Genomic DNA, 24,957 nt, shown 5'->3' with positions numbered 1-24,957 from the left:
CAAGTGGAAATTGAACTTGAGTCTCCATTAGAAAACTCAAACCTCCTGCCACTAGGCCATAAGTAATGGGGTAAAAGCATTCTCACCCACCCCCACTATATTACGTGAGATATGCTTTTATAATTTAAAGAGTGATTTAGAGTGTTTTGATAGTTTTATATTTTAGAAAACGCAATGATTTTATAGCATATTTGAAAAGCTACTGTTGTAATATATTTTGAAAATGATTGTGAGTGAAGGAAAGAGAATTGGTAATGATAAAGGTATAAAAACATATTATTTAATTGAAAATGAGAGAGAAAATATAGTGTGTTTTAGTATAATTTATTTGGTGCTACGTTTCTTTATTACTGTATTATTATATTTATTATTTTATTTTTATTATTATTTTTATTTATTTTTTCATTTTCTATCTAAGTGGATAGTTACGAGACGAGATGTCAAATATCTATCCATTAATGTGGGAAAACCTTTTTAGGTTCGGTTTGAAACATAACGATCATATGCCTCAACTATCACCCCGTGTTATTGGTATGCTTCTTTATCTTGAAAATACATTTTGAAATTTTGATAGAAAACGCCCAGTTTGTGGTGCGCGCATATAATGTATATATGTGTGAACCCTCGGGTGGGCAAAAGTAAAATTGCACTAATTTTGACGTTATTTTACTAATCTCGTGAAAATAACGTTAAAAGTGGCGGAAGGTTAATCAGGCATCATGTGGTGGCGTTGATAGCCAAAAGACAAGGGCACATACACCGATCAGCCGGTGTCCCGATGATTGAGTGCTATGTGCCTTATGTCCAAGGCTTGATGCAAAACTACTATCGAGCCGAGGGTCTCACCGGAAGCAGCCTCTCTATCCCTATGGGATAGAGGTAAGGCTGTCTACATCTTACCCTCCTCAGACCCTACCATAGCATTGCTATTGGTAGGATATACTGAGTACGATGATGATGATGATGAAATTTTGATAGAAAAAATTATATGTTATTGTAATAAATATTTGTTAAATAATGACATAAAAATTAAAGCAGAATGACTCAAATAATAAAATAATAAAGGGGTGTTTATGATTGCCTATTTTACCTTTCTTATAACTTATAATTTTTCTAAAAAGTTAATAAGTAACATAAGGTTTTGAAAAAATAAAAGATGTGAGTGAATAAGTTTATAAGTTATTAACTTTTTGTAAAAGTTATATAAGGATTAATTCCACACACCCTTAAATTATGTTATTAGAGACCAGAGAGGATGAAGTAGAGATGTTAAAAGTTTGAGATTTGAGATGATCTGGTTAATAATTTAGAGATGTTATAATATAATTTTTTGTGCATTTAATGGTATTAATGATACATTTATAATGTCAAAAGAAAATATGTTCCTGCACAAAATAAAATATGTGCATTGACCATTTAAAAATTAAAAACTTGAATGAAACAGGTTACCAACATTTAATACATTACAAGTGACACGTGACAAGAATTGATAGTCAAATTATTTTATGTTCTTGACATATAATATGTAGCATAATTTAAAAAAAACTTGTAATAACCACAAAAAAATTATTTTTCTGGTTATATTGAAAGACAAAAATGCATTTTAGGGATGCGATTTCTTGAATCTAATACGTGTATAATCTAATATTAATAAATAATTGATAAATAATAACTAGATGAGATCGCATGTCTAATCACGGGTCAAAAACCTAATAATTGGTAATGTACTAGACCAATCGAAATAATAAAATGGTAATGTTTAGACGTACCGAACATCTGATTGGTCACACATCGGTCAGCGAGACCCGATCGATCAATCAATTATCCGGTTTGGACTAGTTGTGGCGTCCTCTTATAACGACGTGTCTTATATGTATTCGCATCATAAGACTTTAAATATATAACTTCACATGAACTTCCACACGATACATAAAATCTTTTGTTTGCACCTTAGTTTATTTTAACATATTGTTATATTAGGATGGGACGGGTGCTTCTCGATCTAAAGTATCATTAAATACCTTAATCACAAACAACACTACTCTCAAGTATCCTGCCCCCCCCCCCTCTTTTTTTCTTTTTAAATAAATAAAACATTTAAAGTAAAAAATAAAATAAAGCGTCATTTTTTTTGAAGAAAAGAAAAAGAAACAACGATCCAAACCCAAAGACCAGATACATTGTCTCTTATCAGTGAGTAATACCCGGTTAGGCATACTGGAAATGGGTACCCCAACCACTGGCGATAGTACATCCGATTAGGATGCTATACCCGAATTCAACTACCCGCGAACGATCCTATTCCCTCCTTACCTAACAATTGAAACTATAAAAACATCTAACTTTCTGTTACAAAATTTTCCATGTGGCAAACATGTCAATTCATGATTGAACCAATTCTAGGCCACTTCTACATTAAATAGTAATGGACTAAAAGTCCATTACATAAAATTTGGTACTATGATACACTCTTTTAAAAATAGTACTTGACTATCTGGGGCATAAATCTAATACAAACTCTTCAACTGCAGTAGTGTCATAATCATCAACCGGCACATTAATATTATCTGAACGTTTTCTGCTTGTAACCATTGCTCGCATTTTCGACACATGTAGAGCTAGAGACGAGTTCTCAAGCAGCATGTCAACAACTTCTTCCATTGTTGGCCTATCCCTTGCATCTGTTTGAACACACAACAACCCGATCTCCACAAATCTTGTCATGGAACTTGAATCGACATCAATTCTCGGATCAGTTATATTTGAAAGGTTTCCTTCCAACCAATTTCTCTCAAACTACAAAAGATCATCATGTCATAATCTTGTAGCTGTATTATATGGAATACAAGTTTTACACATGAACAAGTTTTGATTATCCTTAACCATACTTACGTATTCGGTGGACAAATAACGGGACATCTGATGCCCAGTCACAATTTTCAAAATCAAGACACCAAAATTATAGACATCTGCCTTGGTTGACAAAATTCCCTGTATGCAATACTCAGGTGCACCGTAACCTCTGTCATGTGTCCAAGTATTATCCAAGATCAACAATACAAATGATGGTATCACAATTAACTTTAAACGAATTATAGTGTACTTACAAGGTCCCACAAATTGTGTCAACATGAACACAGTCAGTCTCGTTGATTGCTCTTGCGAATCGAAAATCCGATAGTTTGGGGTCAAAGCTTTCATCTAAGAGAATGTTTCTTGTTCCTAGATTACCATGTGTGGTTAGTATGGGAGCATGCTTGTGAAGGTAAACAAGCGCTCTAGCAACACCTAGTATTATTTTGTATAGTATATTCCAGCCCAGCTGAGTACACAAAGGATCTACAAACACATCACACAACAAATATGTCAACATGACACAAACTCAAGTTGCTTAAAAATGTGTTGACCCGACACAACCATTTTGCCAGGCTTAGTTGCAACGTGTCTATTGAACTTTAACAATACCTCAAGCATAATTAGATATACATTTCAAAACCAAAAGCTATATATACCATGTAGCAAATGATTAAGGCTTGCATTAGATGCAAACTCATAGATGAGAAACACTTTTGTTTCTTCTATGCAATATCCAAGTAGCTTGACTATATTCTCATGTTCACACTTTACTAGTATCGACAATGGTATCTTTTTCCCAAATATCGTCATGCCCCCAGACTTCGAAGTATTTTTGGCTTTCTCTTGTAAGGCTAGCACAGACTCAAGCCCCACCACAACTTGGGCCATTGTAGGACGGTGCTCCGGATGGCTATGCAAACACTGATCTGCTAGTTGGGCAAATTCTTTTAAACATTTATGGGATATTATCCCCCTTATACTCGAATCAACAATTTCCTTTAGCCTACCTTCTTTAATAGAGTCTTGAGCCCATCTTACCAAACCCCAGTGCTCTGAATCAAGACTTTTATCTACGGCTTTTCTCCCACACATTACTTCAAACAATATAACCCCAAAGGAAAACACATCAGACTTTCTTGTAAGCCTACTGGTTGTGAAATACTCAGGATCTAGATATCCAAATGTGCCTTTCACGACAGTATTAACATAAGTAGATGGCTGATTTATCGGACCTATTTTAGACAACCCAAAATCTGAAATCTTAGCTGCCCAACTGTCATCTAACAATATATTTGACGGCTTAACATCACGATGTATAACTCCATGCTTTATACCCGTACCAGTGTGAAGGTAATCTAGGCCACGAGCGGCTCCGATGCATATTTGGAGTCGTCTCATCCAAGTTAGAGAAGTTACACGTTTGTGGAGATGATCTTCAAGGGTTCCATGAGGCATATATTCGTAAACAAGAATCATCTCTTGCCCATCCTTTCAATAACCGATCAATGACACCAAGTGACAGTGCCTTAGCCTAGATAACATCTTAACTTCAGCCCAAAATTCTAGTGCTCCTTGTCTGGAAGTTGAATCAAGCCGCTTTATTGCGACTGTCCAAAGAGTATCCCCATATGTGACGGTTCCTTTGTAAACTTTGCCAAATCCACCACGTCCGATTATCAATGATTCGTCAAACTTTTGTGTTGCCAGCTGAATCTCAGAAATCGTAAACTGGCGACATAGTTGTGGTGGTTCTAAGGAGGACGAGGATTCAAATTCGTGACTGGTAGGAAAGGACATGATTATAGACTTATATGATCAGAGTAGATATGAACTAGGTGGAGAACAAAGGCATATAGTGTCTCAAGATATATTAATATATATGATCACTATAAAGAGTATCCTATAGCTAACAATTATAGATTGATTGACCACTTCTTACAGGTCAAACTTGTTGGTTGGAAACACGGTTTATACGAAATTATGATAATATATTTGTCATTTGACTGATTCTTATATGTTCAACATGAAGAATTATGATTTTGCTTACTTGAGTTCCAGAGCACTATTCCTATGGCGTTACATATTTGGCTGTCAGTTGGCATATTCCAATACAATCGAAGCAAAGATTTTGACAACTCGTGGTATTAATTATTCGCTATCCAAGGTAAAATAACAATTAATTAATTATGCCTTTGTTAAACACTAATTAATTATATTTATACTCACTAATAAAACCTACAACGTTTTATCAATTGGATAAAAGAAATTTTAGGGTATCCCGATTTTTTTTATAGAAATAGGGGTATCGTAATATTTGTTTGGGATTATGCGAATACTAATATTTGGACCTAGATCCGCCGTGCCATTTGTCAATTCCGCTATTTCGAGGTAAGTTTCTATATTAATTGGCTCGTATCCTTTTTTCGATCAAAATCCTTAAAACATGAATTTGAAATTCGGATAAAACTTTACGAAGTTAACTTATTTTTTTGCGGAGGTCTAATGAGAAAATATAGTGCAAATGTAGAACGAATTCCAATAATATTCTCATATGAAATTATTATCGGCAACAACATAAAGACCATTAAAATCCAATTTTTCAAAACTTAATGCATTACAAGTGATACGTCATAATAATCTATAGTCAAATTTTATGTAAATGTATTGTTTTACTTTATTAATATATAATATAAATTTATAAAATATTAGTGTCAAGTCACAAAAAATAATGATTTTTCTGGTATACATTTAACAAGGGAAAAAGAGAATTCATTTTTAAGGATACAAAAACTAAAAACAAATTTGGTGTCACTTTTACATTAAATAATAATACTGAACAAAACATAAAGTAGGAAGTTTGGTTGATCAAAATCAAAAGTTTCATGTTCTTAAGTGATATCCTATCCTGTTTTAAGGAGTGAAGACTAAGGTTTTAAACAATTAGAGTAGTACAAGTATAGGAGTAAAGATAAATGAGTGTATGCAGTCATTAAAAAAAATTCATATGGCAAACGTGTCACTTCAATGCTTCACCAATGAACAAATTTGAGGTCACTTTCACATTACATATACAGTATACACTACTACATAAAGAGGTATTTGTCAACGATTTTTTGCTACGAAAAAAATCGGTAGGAATTTTTGCTACGGATTAGCTAGGGACACATTTTGCTGCGATTTTGCTACGAATGTTCCGTTGCAAGAAAAAACCCTAGCAAACTTGAGATAAGAAGTATTATAATAGATGTTTCTCTATATATCAAAATAGTTAATTTTAAATCGGGGCCTTATTTTTTCGGGGCCTCAAGCCCTAGCTTGGCCCAATACTATTGTTGGGCTGGCCCTGCACACACATTATATATAAATTTTTATCTATTGTATGATTTAATTTTTAATGTTATACATAGTATGAAAGAGCTCAAGTGTTTAAGAAAGTTCATTGTCGATGTGATGGAACATTTGATTGTAAGGTGGCCGAGGGCAATACGTAAGTATTTATTAAAACGTATTTTTCAAATATATATAATATCTATCTATCTTAAATCATCTTTTATGTACAATATAGAATGAATTAAGGAGAGAGATAGAGGAGCTAACCGAGCCTAATAGCGAATGTAAGCTTGAAGAAAATACCGAGCAGATCCCAAATGTGTTGGAGTATTTTAAAAGGTGACGAGTCCTCAGCACAAATATAGTACAGGTACCGGGCTTAAACCTTCTGTAGCCGTATCATTGAGTGTCATTGGTCAACGTGAACAAGAGCGGACACAATAACGTTTCTTTACATCGGTAATTTTTTTTTATTTTTATGTTTGTAATTTGGTTCGTGTTGAAAAATGTATTAGACGAGTCAAAGTGAATGTGTTAGTGAATCAAAGTGGGCTTGGTAATTTCGACCCATGTTGGTAATTGTTTATTTTTAACTTATGGCGTATATCTTATTTTGTAGGCTCAACTTGATAGAATTTTAGCGACCCGGATTTTCTAGCTCGCATTTCACAACACATGGATTCGGCCACCTCGAACAGGGGATTATAGAGAGGCAACCAAGATGACATGGACGAGGAATAAGAATGATATTTTGGACTTGCTACTCTTATTTACGTTTTAAACGGTTGTTTTGTGAAACGTAAGCAACACTCGAATACGTAGGGCGGTTCGGTATGATCCGTGGGGTGGCTTGGAGGAGATCAAGAAAATAATTAAATTAATTATTATCATTATCTATATATTTGAATTTTTAGTTTATCTGTTTTTGAATTCTTATTAGTTAGTAATTCATGTTCCAGTAGGAGTCAAATTGTAGAGGCCTATATAAGCCTATTAAGTTTTCTTTTGGTTATGCATGTGGTCGTTGTTTTTCCAGTTTAATAAAAAGAAAGAGTCGAACAGTTTGTTCAAACCCTCGTGTTCAAGTCACCGATTGTTGCAGATTACCATCTTGAGATTTAACAAGTGGTATCAGAGCCACGTTTAGAGCTCGTAGAGGAAGCCGTTCAGATTCAGAAGAAGCAATCAGAGCTGTAGCATATTCGAGGGAGCTATGGTTCGATTAGAAGACGATACTATGGCAGATCTTCAAGTTACCGGTGGGATAAGGAAGCTTAATCAAACGAACTACAACACTTGGTCTACTTGTATGATGTCGTATCTACAAGGACAAGATCTATGGGAAGTTGTTAATGGTTCGGACACCGTCCTACCCAGAAACGATGTGAACGGAGCAATCAGCAGGTGGAGAGTCAAAACGGGTAAGGCACTTTATGTTCTCAAGACTACGATTGAAGAGGAGTTGTTAGATCACATCCGAGATTTGCAAACACCAAAAGAAGCCTGGGATGCCTTAGCCGCTCTATTCTCCAAGAAGAACGATGCGAAATTGCAACTTCTTGAGAACGAACTGCTGTCCGTAAGCCAGAAAGAATTGTCAATCCCACAATACTTTCATAAAGTGAAGACGTTGTGTAGAGAAATTGGAGAGTTGGACCGCGAAGCAAGAATCGGAGAACCGAGAATGAAGCGAATGATCATACATGGGTTAAAACCCGAGTACCGGACGTTTGTTGCAGCCATCCAAGGGTGGCCAACTCAGCAATCCTTGGTTGAGTTTGAAAACCTGTTGGCAGGGCAGGAGTCTTTAGCTAAGCAGATGGCGGATACGTCGATTGGAGGTTCGGCAAAAGCCGAGGACACGGCTCTTTATGTAGATCGTGGCAAGGGTAAATTCCGGACAAACAAATGGTCTCGCCAGAAGAATTATGGTGAACAGGTCAAGAAACAAGAGTGGCGAAAACCGAATCATAATCAAGAAAAGGAATCTAATGATCGGGGTTCCGATAAGAAAAACAAGAAGCCATGGAAACAGTTCCCGTTCAATTGCCATAAGTGCGGATAACGAGGTCACATGGCAAAATATTGCAGGTCACCCTCGACTGAAGAGGGCAATGTTGCGGCTGCCCAAAAGGAAGTTGCATGGGATGTTGAAGCAAATTGTGCTACCGTTGAGACTGTGTTTGCCCTTAACGCTACAACCATTGATAAAGACAAGGAAAAGGTTGAGTGGATTGTCTATTCGGGATGTTCGAACCATATAACGGGTGAGAAAAGTCAACTGAAGAACCCAGTGAAGTATGTAGGAAACCAAGTTGTGGTGATCGCCGACAATTCCCGTCATAATATTGCTCATATAGGCGATACATGATTGTGCCCATAAGGAAAGCAAGAACTGATGTTAAATAATGTGTTTCATGTACCGGGGATGAAGAAGAATCTCTTATCAGTACCTCAAATTACCGCATCAGGGAGGTATGTTTTATTTGGACCGAATGATGTAAATTTTTTTGACAAGTTTGAAACTTCGTCTAAACCCGTAGTACAAGGAAGAAGGGCTGAAACAGTATATGTGTTATCGGCCGGAACGGCCTATGTTGAAAAGGCAAAATCAAATCAAAACGCAGATCTGTGGCATCAAAGCTTAAGCCACGTGGGGCATGATCGACTCGAAATAATGATGAATAGAAGCCTAGCGATCGGGTTGCCCAAGTTAAGTATAAATAGAGATGTGATGTGTGGAGGTTGCCAATATGGGAAGGCGCATGAGCAGCCCTTCGAGAGCTCAAACCACAGGTCATCAAAGCCATTGGAACTCGTCCATTCGGATGTGTTTGGGCCCGTTAAGCAAACCTCGCTGTCGGGTATGAAATATATGATAACATTTATTGATGATTTCTCTAGGTACCTTTGGGTTTACTTCATGAAAGAAAAGTCAGAGGCATTCACAAAGTTTAAAGAATTCAAATATGAATCAGAAAGAGATGTCAAGTATTCGATTCAATGTCTAAGATCGGATAACGGAGGAGAATACGCATCAAGAGAGTTTAACGACTATCTTAAAGAATGCAATATCAAAAGACAACTCACATGTTCAAATACCCCGCAGCAAAACGGTGTTTCAGAACGCAAGAACCGCTATCTTCAGGAGTTGTCGGGAAGTATGAGACATAGCAAAAATGTTCCTGGGCGTTTTTGGGCTGAAGCTATGAAGACGGCGACGTATGTAAGTAACCGTCTCCCACAACAAAATATGCAGTACATATCACCGTTTGAAAAGTTGTTTAATCAAAAACCGAATGTTAGCCACTTTTGTGTGTTCGGTTGTGTGTGTTACGTATTTATACAAAGCCATTTGTGACACAAGTTGGAGAAAAAGGCAATAAGGTGTATTTTCGTGGGGTATGATCAAGAACGAAAAGGTTGGAGGTGTTGTGATCCGTCAACAGGAAAGTGTTACGTGTCGAGACACGTGATATTTGATGAAGCGTCCGCGTGGTGGTCTGTCAACAAAGCGTCGCTTCCCGATTCAATAGAATTAAAAGACGAGCTCGAGTCATATACAACACTACGATTTGATGGTGTTGATACTGTTGAAGAAGTAGAGGAAACGGTGAACCCGGGAAACTCACAGCCAAGGACCGATCCATGGAAAACTGGAGTTAATAATAGTCAACTACCGGAAGGTGTCGGGTTAAACGAAGAAGCCGAAGTCAGACGATCAATTCGGGTTCGAAAATCAAATATAAGGTATGCAAATGTTGCGATCGCTCAAACAGAAGAAGAAACCGAGCCCGAGTCCTTTGAACAAGCGAACAGAAAAATCGTATGGTAGGATGCCGTGAAAGAAGAATATGAGGCGCTTATAAATAATCAAACGTGGGAGCTCGTGCCAAGACCAACCGAGTCGAGACCGATTTCGTGCAAATGGGTGTACAAGATTAAACGGAAGACAGATGGTTCGATCGATATATATAAAGCTCGACTTGTCGCGAGGGGGTTTTCGCAACAATACGGTATCGATTATGAAGAGACGTTTAGTCCCGTAGCCAAACTTACAACCGTTCGGGTGCTTCTAGCCATAACGGCGAGTAAAAAGTGGAACTTATGGCAAATGGATGTGAGCAATGCATTTCTTTATTGGGATTTAGATCATGTGATCCATATGGATCAACCTGAAGGTTTCAAAAGTATGGATCAACCCGGATAAGTGTGCAAGTTGAAGAAAGCATTGTACGGGTTGAAGCAGTCACCCCGAGCTTGGTTTGGAAAAATGGGAGAGTTCCTAGAGCATAACGGGTTCACACCAACAACAGCAGATACGAGTTTATTTGTTAGAATAAATGGTGAAAAAGTGGCAGTTGTGTTGGTGTATGTCGATGATCTAGTCATCACAGGTGACATGCTAGAAGAGATCGAGCAATTAAAAGAAAATATGTGTATAAGATTTAAAATGAAGGATATGGGAGAATTAAAATATTTCTTGGGCTTAGAATTAAATTATATGTCTGATGGGTTTGTTTTACATCAACATAAATATACATTAGGCATTTTAAGTAAATTTGGGTTGGAATGCTGCAAATCGGCGATGAACCCGATGGAGCCTAGTGATCAGTTTCAGGCAACAAAAGGCAAAGAGTTACAAGATCTTACCATGTACCGGAAGGTGGTAGGAAGTTTAATTTACTTGACACTAACTAGGCCCGATATCTCGTATGCAGTTGGTGTTTTAAGTCGGTTCATGCAAGAGCCGAGAAAGCCGCACTTGGAAGCGGTTAGACGAGTGTTACGGTATTTGAAGGCAACACCAAAACATGGAATAAAATTTGAGAGGGAGTCTCGGGCTGAATTGAGTGGATATTGTGATGCAGATTATGCGCGAGATCGGGATACCCGAAGGTCGACAACGGGTTATGTGTTTATGATAGAATCGGGTGCCGTGTCGTGGTGTAGTAAACGGCAACCGACTGTGTCGTTGTCAACTACCGAAGCGGAATACCGAGCGGCCGCAAAGGCAGCTCAAGAGTGCATGTGGTTAAGACAACTAATGCAAGAGCTTAATCAAGAAGTTAATCAAAAAGTGCCAATATATTGTGATAACATGTCTGCTATAGCTTTATCAGAGAACCCGACTTTTCATGCGCGTACTAAACATATCGAAGTCCATTATCATTTTATTCGGGAGAAAGTATTGAAAGGGGAAATTGATCTGAAGCATGTAGATACGGAGGAGCAGGTAGCGGATATGTTTACTAAACCGTTAACCGGGGTAAAGTTGATCGAGTTCCGTGATGGCATTGGAATGGAGAAGTCGAGTGTTGAGAGGGAGTGTGAAATGTAAGCAACACTCGAATACGTAGGGCGGTTCGGTATGATCTCGTGGGGTTGCTTGGAGGAGATCAAGATAATAATTAAATTAATTATTATCATTATCTATATATTTGAATTTTTTGTTTATCTGTTTTTGAATTCTTATTAGTTAGTAATTCATGTTCCAGTAGGAGTCAAATTGTAGAGGCCTATATAAGCCTATTAAGTTTTCTTTTGGTTATGCATGTGGTCGTTGTTTTTCCAGTTTAATAAAAAGAAAGAGTCGAACAGTATGTTCAAACCCTCGTGTTCAAGTCACCGATTGTTGCATATTACCATCTTGAGATTTAACATGTTTTGTATTTTGCCTGAACTAATTAAACAAGTTATCCTATCTAGATGACCGTTAAGTAAGTTTATAATTATATGTATGAAAATCGTTGGAACGTGTGTTTGTACTATGAGTTTTGTGTATTTTAAAAAATCAGAATATTTGCAGATACGAAAAAAATAATTAAAACTGGTATGAGACTTTTACCGGCGACGGTGATGACATATTGTCGCTAGTAGTTTGACTTTAGCGGCTAATAGTGACAATAGTTATAGTGGCAACGAGTAGTCATTAGCAGCGGCGACTTGCTCATTAGTATTAGCGACGGCATTATGGACATTTAGCGGTGTCACCGCTATTACTCAGTTTTTTATAGTGTATAGTATTGCATCAAACATAAAATTGGATGTTTGTAGCATGTACTCTTCACAAATAATAGGTCGCTATCTAGGACACATATATGGTGTAAACTCTTCAACTGTACTTGTATCGTAATCGTCAACAGAGGTACTGATACTATTTGAATGCTCTCTTGTAACCATTGCTCGCATTTTCGACACAGGTATAGTGATAGATGAGCTGTCAAGCAACATGGAGACTACTTCATGCATCGTTGGCCTATCCGCTGCATCTTCTTGAACACACAACAACCCAATCTCAAAAAATCTTGTCATGGAGCTTGAATCAACATCAATTCTTGGATCAATTATATTTGAAAGTGATCCATTCAACCAATTTCTCCGAACCTACGACAATGAATTCATCATATTAGTAATCATATAACATAATTGATCAATAACTTGCAAAATGCTTTCCCATGAAATTGACAAGTTATAGATGCTAGGCATGTTATTAGACGAAAACGATTTTTATCAATTGTTTTTTGAGGGTACTTACATATTCGAGGATGGGAATATAATCAGACGTGCTACGCCCAGTTATAGTTTCCAAAACCAATACACCAAGACTATACACATATACCTTGGTTGACAACTTCCCATATCGCTCATACTCTGGGGCGCTGTAGCCGCTGTCCCGTGATCAATGATACATATTATCAAAATTTTACAAGTTCCAATAAAAGTTTGCTTCAATAGATGAAATGGATTCTTTGTAGAAAAATCTCCTAAAGACTTAAAAAATGATAAAGAAATAAGGAGAGTTAAGTGAATTATTATGTACTTACATGTACATGTACCCGCCAAGCACATTAACATGAACGCAGTCAGTCTCGTTGACGGATGTTGCCCACTGAAAACCTGATAGTTTGGGGTCAAAGCTTTCATTTAAAAGAATGTTCCGTGGTCCTAGATTCGCATGCATGATCCGAGTGTGGTTGTGAAGGTAAACAAGTACTCTAGCAACACCTAATATTTTTTGTAAAGTATATTCCAGTCCAAATGAGTACACCTAGGATCTACAACAAATATGACAAAACAAATATTCTGTCAACATTTTAACCATTAAATTTATATACGGCATTTGCTCCATAGAGTTGCAACATGCCTTCTATTGAACCTTGACGAAACGAAAAATACATACCATGTAGCAAGTGATAAAGGCTTGCATTAGATGCGAACTCAAAGACAAGGGACACTTTTGTTCCTTCAATGCAATATCCAAGCAACTTGATCACATTCTCATGCTCACATTTTACCAGTATTGATGTCTCGTGCATATATTCTACAAATCTATTGGAAATGGTTTCAGCAATTGCTATAGCCTGCCCATTTTGTAGCGTTCCCTGAAAAAGACGAATCAAGTTGGGAGTTTTAAACAAACAACACGAAGTCTTAAAAAACATGTAAACAAATGCATGATTTTGGATACCTTGTACATGGATATATATCGAACTTGATCAGAAACCTTATTAGATCTAGAGAAGTTTTCAGTTGCAACGCGCATAGTATTAAAATCAAATCGACGGAATATGTAGTTTTCCCCTTGAATAGTATCAAGGTGGTGCCTCAAGGATCCGTCTACAAAATGAACAACAAAAAATAAGAAAATGTTAGATATGGAGATGATAAAAGAAATGCAAAATATAAATAAATAGATCACCATTCATCCATTAATGTGTAAGATTAAATACCTGACGAGTTAGGTGCCATTTTAGTACCCGTGGTTTGTCTAATTACGCAACTTTAGTACTGATTTTGAATTTATTGCAAATGGCTACCTCACTTTTCAAAAACTTGCTATTTTAGTACTTTTTCTTAACCTCATCTACCTTTGTCCGTTAAGTCAGGGGTAGTTTATTAACTTTCATATTTTATTTATTTACCTTTTCTTTTAATTGTCTTCTCCTTTCAAAATATAAAAGGAATAGAAAAAAATATGCTATCTTCAAGTCTTCAACACTCTTTTGTCACCACCATGAACTGCCGGCCACCTTCACCATAGTCTCCGGCGACATCCAATCTCGCCAGCCACATTCACACTAGTCTTCGGCGAGAGTGTAGGATTACAAGTTTACAATCATCTTTCTCTTTGCTTGCCGCCACCACCACCACAGTTGTAGGTTTTCCGACGAGAAAACGACCACAACGGTTGTCGATTCCAACACCTTATCTAGTTTCCGGAACTAGATTGGAGTTTTTAATGAGCATCACGGATCTGGCGGACAAAGGAGAAATAGAGAGAGAGAGATATCGCGGTGGAGGCCGGAGATGGCAGAGGCCGAAAATGGTGGCTACCGGTGATGATGGAGGTCGGATATGGTGGCTATCGGTGAGATGGAGGTCGGAGATGGTGGCTACCGGAGATGCAGAGGCCGGAGATGGTGGCTAACAGTGACTATGGAGGTCAGAGATGGTGGCTACCGGCAATGGTGTTTAGCTACGGTGGTTAGTAGTAGTTGATGGTGGCATCATAGGATGAGCTTCAATGTTGGTTTAAGCTCAATCTGGATAAAAAAAGCGACTTAGGGTTTTGAAAGAATTAAAAGGGGGAGATATTTAAAAGAAAATACAAAAATAAATAAAATAACAAAGTTACTAAACTACCCCTGTCTTAACGGACAAAGTTAGACGGAGTTAAGAAAAAAAATACTAAAATAGCAAGTTTTTGAAAAGTGAGGTAGCCATTTGCAATAAATTCAAAATTAGTACTAAAGTTGCGTAATTAGACAAACCACGGGTACTAAAATGACACTTAACTCAATACCTGAATTTTCCCCTATTAATGGAGCGACAAACATGGGTACCTTTTCCCCAAATATTGTCTTGCCAATAGACTTTTGTTTACCAGACTCAAGCCCCGCCAAAACTTGGGCCATTGTAGGACGGTGCTCCGGATGGCCATGCAAACACCAATCTGCTAGTTGAGCAAATTCTTTTAAACATTTAGGGGATATTATACCCATTATACTCGAATCAACAATTTCCTTTTGCCTACCTTCTTTAATAGAATCTTGAGCCCATCTTACCAAACCCCAATGCTCCACATCCAGACTTTTATTTACTGCTTTTCTCCCACACATTACTTCAAACTAGGGGTGTTAATCGGGTCAACCTGATCGGGTTTCGGGTTAATCGGGTCGGGTTATTCGGGTTTTCCTTAAAAAATATCCAACCCGCAACCCGACCCTATTAAGGTTCGGGTTAGTCGGGTTCGGGTTATTCGGGTTTCGGGTTTGTCGGGTCGGGTTAGTCAGGTTAATCGGGTTAACCAAGTTACTTTATAATTTTAAGTTGTTTTATTTGTTTGTAACTTGTGGTTACAAAATTTCTCATTCCACTTAATTTTCAATTTCTTTTACAAGTAATTATCTTATAATTTCACATATAAACTTGTAAACAAACAGAACGAACATGAACAAAGGCATGCCCGTATTCTCTTATTTAACTTTTAACGAACACAAACACTTAATCGAACAAATATTTGTGTTCATGATCATTCATTTAAAATCGAAACAAAGAATTCACGAACATAAATGAATATAATTAAACAAAGATAAACGAACATGAAGAAACATACATGCGCATACATTAACGAACACAAACATACATTAGCAAACATAAATGAACGCATTTAAATAAACATAAAAAAACAAATATAAAACATATTAGGGTGATATAATTACTAAATACAAATAATTATTAATAATTCTCTACCAATATGTAAACGAACATGAACGAACGTAAACAAACTTAAATGAACGATCATAAACGAGTGAAATATGTGTTCATGTTTGTTGGTTTATTTAAATGAACACAACATAAATGAATTTTCCGCCGAACGCTTCATGAACACAACATTATTGCTTTTATAGTGCTTATTTCACCTTTTAATCATTGTATTTACAGTTAAGTATCACCACTAATCGGGTTATTCAGGTTAACCCGAAACCCGACTTTTTCCCAAAAATGAACCCGAAACCCGACCCTATAAACAATTCGGGTTATTCGGGTTGACCCGAATAGCCCGATTAATACTTTTTGACCCGATTTAACCCGACCCGAATTTGCTTATTCGGGTTCGGGTCGGGTCGGTTTAATCGGGTTCGGGTATTTTGGACACCCCTGCTTCAAACAATATAACCCCTAAGGAAAATGTGACAACTGCCCAATCCGACCCGACCCAGGTACCCGTTTTCGAATCCGATTCTTTTTATGATTTAAAATTTGATTATTAATCTTTGTAAATTTAACATTAAATAAATTATATATATATATATATATTTTTATATTACTTACTAATAATAATAATTCCTTTCCGCCGTCCCGCCTCTTTCTCTTTCTTGTGCCGTCCCGCCTCTTTTCCTCTCTTGTCGCCATCTCGCCCTTTTTCTCCCTTGTCGCCGTCCCGCCCCTCTGCTTAACCCTTGAGCCTGGAACCCCTTTTTCTCTTAACTCTTTGCTTGTCCTTTGGTTCTTCCCGCCTAAGGATGTCTGCGCAGCTCCACGCGCCAGACTCCTTACAGGGAAGCCTGCGTGAAGACCAGCTGTTCCTGCGATACGCGAGGCGAACTGTTCCCTCGGCGCGCTAAGGATTATAGTTCTTCCCGCGGCGCGCTAAGAATTGTAGTTCTTCCCGCGACGCGCTAAGGATTGTAGTTCTTCCCGCGACGCGCTAAGGATTTGTAGTTCTTCCCGCGACGCGCTAAGGATTGTTCTGTCTGCCTTCGCCCTCGCGCGCGCTCGAGTCTTCTCGCGCTAGACCTTAAGTCTTTTCTCCAGTTTAGGTCAGCCTATATGCTTTTGAAATATCTTATCTTTGGTATGAGCACTGTAGGTCAGTTCCGACATCTGTCCGAAAAGCCACTTTCGGCGCAGCATGCGCACCAATCCTATTGGTTGACAGAAAAAGTGACTGGCATAATCTTTTGAAATCTTCTTTTGCATGTCTTGAACAGTGCTTTATCTGACACCTACCATGCTTTGATCTGTAACCTGTCAGCTTTTCCCCATCCCCTGCAGCTGCCGGCATATCTTTTGATATCTTTTGCTTTTGGATTCTTGTGCTTTTTAATATCTTTTGCTTGATTTGATAAGATCTTTTCCCCTTTCAAGGGATTGTGTTCCCTTGGGTTTTCCTATAAATTTAGCTAATTTCTTGTTTATTAACACTACACACACTACAACACTCCCCAAAATCTCTCTCCCTTTGCTCTCTGCCATAGTTCCTCAGCAACTCCACTCCTCTCTTTGCCTCCGTCTTCTCTTCTGTTCTGCCCAGAATCTCGGTAAATAAATAATTTATAATAATTTGTTTAAGAAACTTACATATATTCAAGGCATAAAAACCAATCGTTAAACCAATAACCTCTTATTTATAGGTTAACTTTCGCTTGTTTAAAAGTTGGTTCTTGCATTATCTTTCAACGCACCTTTTACAGGTGAGTAATCTCGTACTTAATCCCCTTTTATTTTTAACGTTTTGGGATGTTCATGTGTTCGTACAACTTGAGTCTTAAACTTGTTTATGAAATTTATGTGCGCAAAACCCCATGTGTTATGGACGTTTACTTGGCTGTTTATTTGTATGTGTGAATCATTAACCGCTTTGTTCGGCCTATTCCGAAGTTTTCATGGATCCATTAGATGAACACGGGAGACCTATCGTTTACGGTTTTCTTGTTTTGTTTACACATGCACGTATGATTATTGTTTTTGTGCTCGATTGGGAGCACGGATTGAACTATGAGCTATGATCTATTTAGGCTTGATCACAATCTGATTACACCCTATGTTAAACCCCAGTTAAGCACATGTTGCGCGCAGTGTTTGTTGTTATCTATTTATATCTATTAACCTTGATTTCTCACCGACACGCAAGTGTTGACGTTTTATTTTAACACATGTTCAGGTTTGCTGTAGCTGCTTTTGGGAATCTCAAGGACACGTAGGATGTTTTCCTTTTTCTTTGGACCTAGATTAAAATGTAACAAGACAAATTATGTTATTTGAATATTTTGAGTTATGATATGATTTATGTTACTTTACGATTTGTGTTCTGCGCGTGCGCAATGAAAATGTATTTATTAAATATTGACACCCAAATAGTGTCACGAGTAATGAAACAATACGTGGCGCCCCGATGTATAATCCGCCATCGGTCGGGGTGTTACAGATTGGTATCAGAGCTCCGTGACTTTAGGATAGGTGGTTAGACGTAACGACCTAGAATACCTAAGAGTCCCTTTTCGCGCATGAGAAATATCTCATGTTTGCGCGCTAATTGTTAATTACTCGATATTTATAAAATATGCTTGCGCATACGCAGCACATGATTTCGTGTTTTATCCACGATCTTTCGATTTTTATTGTTAAATTTCAATTTATTTCTTTACTTACATATTCGTTTGTTGTTGGGATTTAGCATTGAAAATCCGAAAAGTCATGGTGATACATGAATAGTTGATTTTCAATCCCCATTAACTTTATGTTTTAAATTGAAGATTTGAAAAGTCATGGTGATACATGAATTGTCAATCTCCAATACTCATTTACTCGTATATTTTAAATTGAAGATTTGAAAAGTCATGGTGATACATGAATTGTCAATCTCCAATATTCATTTACTCGATATTTTAAATTGAGAATTCGGAAAGTCATGGTGATGCATGAATTGTCGATTTTCAATTCGAATTCATTACCTGTATTAAGTTTGCATTTAAATTCATATTTTACTTCAAAATTTGGTAGCATTTAACTCCGCGAAACAAGCTTTGCGACGATATACTTTGCGCTAAAACGATTTCCCATACCAAGATATTAACAAAAATTAAAACTTTTATAGAATGCCTCCGCTATTAGCTCGCCGTCATCAGAGGAGAGAAGCCGCGCGCAGACGTATGCAGCGTCGTTCCCAGGAATGGCCGCCGCAATAGCCCAAGCCTTAAATCAAAATAATACCAACCCCTCCGGATACAATATTAAATCCTTTAATGCGGGTAACCCTCCGAAATTCACAGGGCTTGAAGGAGCCACCGTAATGCTCCAATGGCTCGAGAAAATTGAGAACACCTTCCTCCATACCCAATGCCCTCCAGACCGACGAACCTTATACGCCTCAAGTGTCCTGGAATCAAGGGCGCTTACATGGTGGAACGGAGTAGCTCATGCGCGTGGCGCAGAGGCTGCTTCTAGCATGCTCTGGGAGGAATTCAAGGATCTTTGACTCGAGAATTCTGCCCTCCCAACGAAGTAAAGCGCCTTGAGGAGGAATTTTGGAACTTGAAGCAGTACAGTGGCGAAGCGCGCGAGTACGCTACGCGCTTCCACGAACTAAGTTTGCTTGTCCCTCACCTAGTTACCCCTTCCCGCCGAGCCATCGAGAAGGTTCTTGGGGGTCTCCCCATGGAAATTCAAGATTCTGTATGGGCCAGGAACCCAGCAACCCTCTCTGACGCCATCGAGTTGGCCGCTGTGCTCAGCGACAACCATGTCAGGGCAGAAACCCTGTTCCTGCGGGGAGCCGAGAAGACCAAACTCACCAAGACTGTCCCAGAACCAACAGAAACCAAGCCAGAACCCTCAAACCGTAACAACCTCAAGCGTAGGCGCAGACCCAATCATCAAACCTACGCGCTTACCAACCCGCTCGTTGTCCAGCAACCCGCCTACCAACCTCTAGTATACGCTCCTAACCCACTGTCAACCTACCCAACACCCCCTGTAGTCCATAACTATGCCTTAACCAATCCCGCACTCCCTGCCCCGTCAACTAAGAAACCTTACACAGGAAACCAACCCTTTTGCCCAACCTGTAGACTTCACCATCCAACTCAAGTCCCGTGCCGACAATGTAACCGATGTGGCCGTACTGGTCACACTGCTGAGAACTGTAGAGTCCTTCCCGCCAACCCAATCGCGCAAACACCACCAACTTACCCGCTAAACCCACAACCAACATACCCTAATCCACGACCCAGGTCGTGCTATAACTGCGGTGACCCCAGTCATTTCCGGAACGCGTGCCCGAGACTACAAGTACAAATTACGCAAGCTAACCCGGTTAACCAAATTTCAAACCAAGTGACGCGCGGACGAGCTTTTAATATAACCGCGCACCAAGCGCAAGCGAATAATGACGTGGTTAATGGTACATTTTTACTTAACGGACAATATGCATCTATACTTTTTGATACTGGCGCCGATAGAAGTTTTATTTCTCGCGCATTTGAACAAAAACTTGCGCGACCGCGAGTAAACTTAAACGAAAACTTTTCAGTTGAATTGGCTAATGGTGAAACTATTTTAATAAACTCCGTGATCAAAGATTGCACGCTTAACCTTAATGAACATGATTTTCTAATCGACCTCATTCCTATGCCTCTTGGAAGTTTTGATGTTATTATTGGTATGGACTGGCTCTCGCAAAATCGCGCCGAAGTAATCTGCGCCAAGAAGTTGATTCGCATTCCTCGGGATATTGGTCAAGATCTTCATATCTACGGCGAGAAACCATCTAACGGTCTTAAACTTATGTCATGCACTGAAGCCCGGAGACTTTTACGAAGGAAATGTGTCGCGTTCTTAGCTCATGTGGTCAAACCCGATGAAGGAAAGAAGAAACTTTCTGAAATTCCCATCGTGCGTGACTTTCCTGAAGTCTTTCCCGATGATCTTTCTGGTTTACCTCCCGCTCGGGAAGTCGAGTTTCGTGTTGATCTTGTCCCTGGTGCATCCCCCGTAGCCAAATCTCCTTATCGACTTGCACCCGCTGAAATGCAAGAATTAGCAAGTCAACTTCAAGAGTTGACCGATAAAGGATTCATTCGCCCTAGCTCTTCGCCGTGGGGTGCTCCGGTGTTGTTCGTTAAAAAGAAAGACGGTTCGTTTCGCATATGTATCGATTACCGCGAGCTGAACAAGCTCACCATTAAGAACCGGTACCCCTTACCGCGTATTGACGACCTCTTTGACCAACTCCAAGGTGCCTCTTGTTTCTCAAAAATCGATCTCCGTTCTGGCTATCACCAGTTGCGTATCCGCGAAGAAGATATTCCCAAGACTGCCTTTCGAACCCGCTACGGTCATTTTGAATTCTTGGTCATGCCCTTCGGTTTAACCAACGCACCCGCTGTCTTCATGGATCTAATGAACCGGGTGTGTAGGCCTTTCTTGGACCAATTCGTGATCGTGTTTATCGATGACGTTCTGGTATATTCCAAAACCAAGGCCGAGCATGAACAACATCTTCTGTTGGTGTTGCAAAAGCTTCGAACCGAACAACTCTATGCCAAACTCTCCAAGTGTGAATTTTGGTCTGATGAAGTACAGTTTCTTGGTCATGTTGTAAACAAGATGGGTATTCATGTCGACCCATCCAAAATTGAAGCAATCAAGAACTGGATTACACCGTCCACTCCTACCGAAATCCGTTCCTTTTTGGGCTTAGCTGGTTACTACCGGCGATTCATTTCGAACTTCTCAAAAATCGCCTTGCCTTTAACAGCATTAACGCACAAAGGCAAACCGTATATTTGGGACTCGAAGCAAGAAGAAGCCTTTCAAACGCTCAAGCGAATGTTGTGCGAAGCTCCTGTTCTAACGTTACCTGAGGGTACTGACGACTTTGTCGTTTATTGCGATGCCTCCAACCAAGGTCTCGGTTGTGTACTTATGCAACGAGGCAAGGTTATCGCTTACGCGTCTAGGCAACTCAAAATTCATGAAAAGAATTATACGACTCACGACCTCGAACTTGGTGCAGTTGTATTTGCCTTAAAAATCTGGAGACACTACCTCTATGGGACTAAGTGTATCATTTACACAGACCATAAAAGCCTTCAGCACATTTTTGATCAAAAGGAACTTAACATGAGACAACGCCGATGGAACGAACTCATCAGCGATTACGATTGTGAGATCCGATATCACCCTGGAAAGGCTAATGTGGTAGCCGATGCGCTCAGCCGCAAACCCAGTCAACTCAACTGTATCTTGCCGCGCACGCAGCTTCACTTCGCGCCGATCCAAAACGATCTTGAATCGCGCATTCGCAACGCGCAGCGCGCATCGATCAGCAAAGGCAACCTACGCGCCGAGTTAGCGTGTGGTGCAGAAGCGCATCTAGTCCCTAACCTGAATGGAATTCTCTGTTATCTCAATCGCATCTGGATCCCCAATGATGAGATTCTTCGCGCTGACATACTGAGTGAAGCGCACAAAACTCGATATTCCATTCATCCTGGCGCTGACAAAATGTACCAAGATTTGCGCCTTTTTTATTGGTGGCCCGGTATGAAAAAGGATATTGCTGTGTTCGTAGCTAAATGCCTAACTTGTTCTAAGGTAAAAGCTGAACATCAACGCCCATCTGGTTTGCTCGAACAACCTGAAATTCCTACGTGGAAATGGGAAAGTATAGCAATGGACTTTATCACCAAGTTACCCTTGACCGCAAGCAAACATGATAGCATTTGGGTAATAGTGGATCGATTGACCAAGTCTGCCCACTTTCTGCCCATTCGTGAAACCTACCGTGTTGAACAACTTGCGCATCTTTATGTCAAAGAAATTGTCTGCCGTCATGGTACTCCCTTGAGCATCGTATCCGATCGCGATGGCCGTTTTATATCTCGCTTTTGGAAATCTCTCCAATCTGCGTTAGGAACTCGTTTGGACATGAGTACTGCATATCATCCTCAGACTGACGGACAGTCTGAGCGAACCATCCAAACCCTTGAGGATATGCTTCGATCTTGTGTACTTGATTTTGGAGGTAATTGGGATTCACACCTACCTCTGATCGAGTTCTCTTATAATAATAGCTATCATTCCAGCATCGGTATGGCCCCATTTGAAGCACTTTACGGTCGAAAGTGCCGCTCGCCGATTTGTTGGAACGAAGTGGGTGAAGTTCAAATCACAGGACCCGAACTAGTTCAAGAGACAACCGATAAAATCGCCAAGATCCGTGATCATCTGCTGACTGCCAGAAGCCGACAGAAGAGTTACGCAGATCGCAGGCGGAAGCCTCTCGAATTTCTAGTTGGTGATCTTGTTCTCCTCAAAGTGTCGCCCTGGAAGGGTGTTGTCCGCTTTGGGAAGAAAGGTAAGCTTGCACCTCGTTATGTTGGTCCGTTCATGATTCTTGCGAGGGTGGGAAAAGTTGCCTACAAACTGGACCTGCCGCCCGCGCTCAGCAATGTGCATCCAACTTTCCATGTATCCAATCTCAAGAAATGTTTAGCTGGCGAGAACCTCCACATACCACTTGATGAAGTTCAAGTTGATGAGTCTATGCATTTCGTTGAGAAGCCTGTTGAGATTATGGATCGCGAGGTAAAGCAAACCAAGCGCAGTCGCATCCCTATTGTCAAAGTTCGTTGGCAGTCCAAGCGCGGAGCCGAGTTCACTTGGGAAAGGGAAGATCAAATGAAGATCAAGTACCCGCACCTTTTCTCTGCGCATCCTACTTCGAGATAAATTTCGGGACGAAATTTCTTAAAGTAGGGGAGACTGTGACAACTGCCCAATCCGACCCGACCCAGGTACCCGTTTTCGAATCCGATTCTTTTTATGATTTAAAATTTGATTATTAATCTTTGTAAATTTAACATTAAATAAATTATATATATATATATATATATTTTTATATTACTTACTAATAATAATAATTCCTTTCCGCCGTCCCGCCTCTTTCTCTTTCTTGTCGCCGTCCCGTCTCTTTTCCTCTCTTGTCGCCATCTCGCCCTTTTTCTCCCTTGTCGCCGTCCCGCCCCTCTGCTTAACCCTTGAGCCTGGAACCCCTTTTTCTCTTAACTCTTTGCTTGTCCTTTGGTTCTTCCCGCCTAAGGATGTCTACGCAGCTCCACGCGCCAGACTCCTTACAGGGAAGCCTGCGTGAAGACCAGCTGTTCCTGCGATACGCGAGGCGAACTGTTCCCTCGGCGCGCTAAGGATTATAGTTCTTCCCGCGGCGCGCTAAGAATTATAGTTCTTCCCGCGACGCGCTAAGGATTGTAGTTCTTCCCGCGACGCGCTAAGGATTTGTAGTTCTTCCCGCGACGCGCTAAGGATTGTTCTGTCTGCCTTCGCCCTCGCGCGCGCTCGAGTCTTCTCGCGCTAGACCTTAAGTCTTTTCTCCAGTTTAGGTCAGCCTATATGCTTTTGAAATATCTTATCTTTGGTATGAGCACTGTAGGTCAGTTCCGACATCTGTCCGAAAAGCCACTTTCGGCGCAGCATGCGCACCAATCCTATTGGTTGACAGAAAAAGTGACTGGCATAATCTTTTGAAATCTTCTTTTGGATGTCTTGAACAGTGCTTTATCTGACACCTACCATGCTTTGATCTGTAACCTGTCAGCTTTTCCCCATCCCCTGCAGCTGCCGGCATATCTTTTGATATCTTTTGCTTTTGGATTCTTGTGCTTTTTAATATCTTTTGCTTGATTTGATAAGATCTTTTCCCCTTTCAAGGGATTGTGTTCCCTTGGGTTTTCCTATAAATTTAGCTAATTTCTTGTTTATTAACACTACACACACTACAACACTCCCCAAAATCTCTCTCCCTTTGCTCTCTGCCGTAGTTCCTCAGCAACTCCACTCCTCTCTTTGCCTCCGTCTTCTCTTCTGTTCTGCCCAGAATCTCGGTAAATAAATAATTTATAATAATTTGTTTAAGAAACTTACATATATTCAAGGCATAAAAACCAATCGTTAAACCAATAACCT

The 24,957-nt window shown here is 39.6% G+C and overlaps 1 protein-coding gene and 2 pseudogenes across 5 annotated transcripts in view; 1 reads left to right on the top strand and 2 right to left on the bottom strand.

Moving 5' to 3' along the window:
- LOC143538801 (putative receptor-like protein kinase At5g38990) overlaps positions 1 to 24,957 on the top strand; it is a 52,750-nt pseudogene that overhangs the window by 24,518 nt on the left and 3,275 nt on the right. The window lies entirely within an intron of this gene.
- LOC143537217 (putative serine/threonine-protein kinase PBL6) lies at positions 2,231 to 4,672 on the bottom strand (annotated as a pseudogene). The gene is made up of 4 exons (XR_013136008.1): positions 3,513 to 4,672; positions 3,108 to 3,339; positions 2,893 to 3,022; positions 2,231 to 2,796 (listed from the first exon to the last, which is right to left on the bottom strand). The product of XR_013136008.1 is annotated as a putative serine/threonine-protein kinase PBL6 (transcript).
- On the bottom strand, positions 12,200 to 15,075 carry LOC143538780 (putative cysteine-rich receptor-like protein kinase 12). 3 transcript variants are annotated; one of them, XM_077032256.1, is made up of 6 exons: positions 14,993 to 15,075; positions 13,658 to 13,806; positions 13,370 to 13,571; positions 13,014 to 13,244; positions 12,725 to 12,857; positions 12,200 to 12,573 (listed from the first exon to the last, which is right to left on the bottom strand). In XM_077032256.1, exons 4-6 carry the CDS (start codon positions 13,148 to 13,150, stop codon positions 12,271 to 12,273), a joined length of 573 nt encoding a protein of 190 aa, XP_076888371.1. In that variant the 5' UTR covers positions 13,151 to 13,244; positions 13,370 to 13,571; positions 13,658 to 13,806; positions 14,993 to 15,075; the 3' UTR covers positions 12,200 to 12,270. The 3 variants fall into 3 exon arrangements, 2 of the variants coding, with proteins under 2 accessions (XP_076888371.1, XP_076888380.1); XR_013136315.1 differs by having other exon boundaries at positions 12,200 to 12,857; positions 14,993 to 15,069; XM_077032265.1 differs by lacking the exons at positions 12,200 to 12,573; positions 12,725 to 12,857 and having other exon boundaries at positions 12,868 to 13,244; positions 14,993 to 15,069.

The sequence above is a fragment of the Bidens hawaiensis genome, unplaced genomic scaffold, assembly GCF_021521415.1.
Source record: "Bidens hawaiensis isolate Kalapana, Puna unplaced genomic scaffold, B.hawaiensis_p1.1 tig00000780_1, whole genome shotgun sequence".
NCBI lineage: Eukaryota > Viridiplantae > Streptophyta > Magnoliopsida > Asterales > Asteraceae > Bidens > Bidens hawaiensis.
Note: the sequence above shows the minus strand (reverse complement) of the source record. Positions and strands in the feature narration are given on the sequence as shown.

Excerpts from the sequence above, each read along its gene's own strand:
- LOC143538780 (XM_077032256.1), bottom strand. The coding sequence starts at position 13,150 with ATGCATGCGAATCTAGGACCACGGAACATTCTTTTAAATGAAAGCTTT. Across the intron at positions 12,858-13,013 it reads CTTGGCGGGTACATGTACAT|CGGCTACAGCGCCCCAGAGT; the intron begins GTAAGTACATAA and ends ATCACGGGACAG. Across the intron at positions 12,574-12,724 it reads ATATTCCCATCCTCGAATAT|GTTCGGAGAAATTGGTTGAA; the intron begins GTAAGTACCCTC and ends TCATTGTCGTAG.